The 3,841-nt window shown below is 40.5% G+C and overlaps 1 protein-coding gene across 3 annotated transcripts in view; it reads left to right on the top strand.

Annotated features, from left to right (window-relative positions):
* LOC117943017 (forkhead box protein P4-like) overlaps positions 1–3,440 on the top strand; it is an 81,140-nt gene extending 77,700 nt beyond the window's left edge. For all 3 annotated transcript variants that reach the window (XM_034868881.1, XM_034868880.1, XM_034868879.1), the window contains exon 15: positions 3,315–3,440. In XM_034868881.1, coding sequence (XP_034724772.1) covers positions 3,315–3,440 — 126 coding nt within the window. The remainder of the gene's footprint in view (positions 1–3,314) is intronic.
* The last annotated feature ends 401 nt before the right edge of the window (positions 3,441–3,841 follow it).

The following is a 3,841-nucleotide window of genomic DNA, read 5'->3' as shown; positions in this document are numbered from 1 at the left end:
CCCCCCCCCCCCCCCCCAAAAAAATGAAAAGTACAATCAAAGCACAATATTTAGACTAATATGTTGTATACAACTATGGCTGGATAAAGCTGATCTAATGGACTGCAAAGTAATTGTGTTCTGTGCCCACTAATGAAACCCAAAACCCAAGCAGATGCAGGCTGAGACTACAGTCAGAAAAACACAATTTACTGGCAGGCTGTGCAGTGTTATTTGAAACATTAGGGATTGGCCAAAATGACCTCACTTTGCAGAAAGTGGATTCACTTTGAAGGCCTACGTTTAGCACTTGTACACATAATGATACAAATAACACACACATACACACTTGCACACAAGTCTTAAAGCTGACTTTGCTCGGCTCTTAAGTATTTGACTGATGTGACAGTTATTGGCTCTTTCTGTCCTTTATGAGACACTTCCCCACTGCTCTCATTCTCTCCTTCTTCCTCACTCTCTCTTTCCCTCCATCTCTATCTCTCTTCCTCATAGCCCTAAACAATTCTCTCACCTCTGACATGGCACATGGAGAATCTGCCCCACTTAGCCCGGCAGAGCCACATAGAGCCGTTATACAGCCTCATTACAGAGATGCACATAAAAAGCTGACACACGCACACTGCTTATGATCACACACATTGAAGTCTCTCTTGCTCAACCTCCACTCTCTCTCTCTCTCTCTCTCACACACACACATACATAACACACACACACACACGGCCTGATCCCACCATTGTAGGTGCTGACCCATTTTTACGGAAAACTCACACTAATTTAAGTGTCAGTTCTTCCAGAGAGGGAAAGTGAGAGAATGAGCAAGGGAGTGAGAGAGACAGCGGGAGGAGGGGTGAGGAGAGACCCCTTCCTTCCTCTAATAGCTCTAAACCAAGAAGGGAGAGATGGGATGATGATGGAGGGATAGAGGGAGGGAGGAGAGGGTTAAGAGATGGGGCAGCCAGGAATATATTTGCCTCCTCATCTGACTTTTATGAATTTTAACTATTAATGTCTGGTGTCTGCTTCCTTTGCCGTTGGCCTCTCAGACCTTTAAATATAGCTCGCCATGGCCTTATGTATTTATATAGCAGCTCAGTGAGTCAAATAGGGCCGTAGAGATGCATGTCCTGTAATAAGCCGTTATATTTCATGAGGGGAGCAGCGGTGTCAGGGAGTGGAAGCCATTGATCATATAAACGAAAGGGACGAGATTGAGATTGTGATTTCAAGGTGCTGCATGATGGGTGGAGGCTTTCATGCTGAGGTTTTATTTTCTGTTTCACTTACAAGAAAAGTATCCCATTTGTATATTACCGTTTTTTGTTTTTTTCAGACACCTGTATAAACCACTTTTCTGTGGACAATTGGTCTGACATTTAAAGAAAATTTGAAAAAAATAGAATAAAACTGAAAAAGAAATGCATTAAAGACTATTGAAGATGCTTCACTTTGATTTCCAGTAGTGTAATTAATAAAGTAACAATTTGAGCTTTTATTTATTTTAGTAACAAGTTTGCCTGATTTTATGAAATATAATAATAATAAGAAATGTGCATATGTACATGTGCACATGTGTAAGCAACACATTGATACATAAGTAATTATTATCAAATGTAATATACAGTATATATATATATATATATATATTTTGAGTACTTACTTTGGATTCTTAAAGTACATTTTGCTAACACATACATACTTTTACTTTTAGGACTGCTACTTGTAAAATGTTTGTAGTATTTTCAGAGTGTGGTTAGTAAAGGATCTGAATAATTCATTGACCACCATTTAACACTAATCTGGTGGCAAAGTCACTAATAATTGTTTATTTTGTTTTATTCATTATTCTATTTGTCATCATATGGGCTTATCCCAGCCTGCATCCGGTAACCCCAGAAATACAAGACTGACTGATCAAAATGCTCAAACAATATAAAAACATTCATGCTTCTAGTAACACCTGGGACAACTTAAAATGAATTTGGTCCCTTGATTTTTTTTCTTTCCGTTTTTTGTGGTACACATCTTTCTTCACAAAATTCTGCCTCCAGTTTCCCCTCCCCCCTTTCTCAGCCGGAGGGAGTTGAGATGAGTGGCACATGTGCTGTGACCCACTGTAAATGACTGCTAATGTTTTAACTGGGAGAATTAGGCTTTCATCACGGAGACGAATGCAAATAGCATAGCAATAGCACTGGTGTCTGGCACGTTTGTGTGTGTGTGTGTGTGTGTGTGTGTGTGTGTGTGTGTTTGTGTGAATGTGTGTGTTTGCACTGTCAGGGTGGCGGGCGCAGATTGGGGTCAGACTCATTTACAAAACTTAGCATCACGGCTCGGGGGTTGAGGGGATGCGGGGGAGAAAGGGTTCCTCCTGATTATGGCTAGTGTAATTACGTGTGTGTGTGTTTGTATGTGTGTGTGCGTGCATGTGTGTATCTGCGTGTGTAATTACGGCGAGGAGTGATGCATGCCTGGCCTGTCCCTCCCTCTCGGCTTAGAACAACGTGTCAGAGAGAATATGCAGGATTTAATTATAGACGAATTAAAATTGGTAATGAAATTGGGCATGAACAAACTACAAATAGCAGATGAAAAGGGAGGCCTGTCCCTGGGGGGGTGAGACGAAGATAGCGGTGTGCCCGCCTGCATGCCTGTCTGAGTGCCTGTGGATGCGTGTGTGTGTTTCTGTGTGTGTGCTGATGGTGACTGATTAGAAATATTTGGAGATAAAACAACGCTACTAGACAACTGCTACCCTGTATTAGTTCTGTACATGGAACATGCGTGTGTGTATATAAAGGATCCTTGGGTCACTCTACTTAAAAGTCAACTTAACATGCTGCAAAGCATTGTTTGTAGTGGACACACCCTAAATGAGTGTTATTAACTCCATCTAAGTGAGAACTTTAAGTAAAGGATCAAAACTAACAATTTTTAGTTTAGTTACTATTCAAGGACACATTTCCCACTATTATAGAAGTCATAGAATAGCATTTATAAAAGAGGTGTAGCTCAGATTATTTAAGTTAGGGAATTTGTGAAATGAACTGGAGACATCCAAGAATATTAGTGAGTAAAACATGTGTCACTTTAAAGATAAAGGTTGGAATGCTTTTTACAATTTTTCATGCATTCCCTATAAGTAATACTCTTTCCTCCATTAGAAAGAAAAGAAAGAAGAAACTTAATTTATGGCAAAATGAAGAAAATTCAAGTTTCTGTATAGAAATAATAATATTAGATTAAATACTCATATTGAGGACCTGTTAACTCAGTCATGTTAACACTTTTCCTCTTTCCTCTCTCCTTTTCCCCAGAATGCTGTGCGCCACAACCTGAGTCTGCACAAGTGTTTCGTTCGCGTTGAGAACGTGAAGGGAGCCGTGTGGACTGTGGATGAAGTTGAATACCAAAAGAGGAGACCACCAAAGATGACCGGGTAAGCACACACACACAGACACACACACACACACACACACACACACGGTGAGTGCACAGTTAAGGTTGATGTGAGTGTAAGCTTATGGGTGCTGGCACTATGATTGCTTAAATGGACCCTCTATTATAAGGAAGAGGCCAACTCAGCAATAAAAAAAAAAGTGCTGCCGGCTTATCGTGTACACACTGTACTGTATATGTGTGTGTTTTTCCCTGTTTGTCGACACCATTAGTAAGCAGCTGTGTGAGATGCAGAATAGAAAAAAAAAAAACTTGTTAGCGTATGTAAACAGATGTTCTCTCAACCGCCAGAGAAACCAGGGATAATCACACACACACACACACACACACACACACACACACCTGCACGCCAGATATATTAGACGCTTTCATATGTGTGTTTTAT

The sequence above is a fragment of the Etheostoma cragini genome, chromosome 4 (assembly GCF_013103735.1).
Source record: "Etheostoma cragini isolate CJK2018 chromosome 4, CSU_Ecrag_1.0, whole genome shotgun sequence".
NCBI classification, from domain to species: Eukaryota; Metazoa; Chordata; class Actinopteri; order Perciformes; family Percidae; genus Etheostoma; species Etheostoma cragini.
This window is presented reverse-complemented; position numbering and strand designations above follow the sequence as displayed.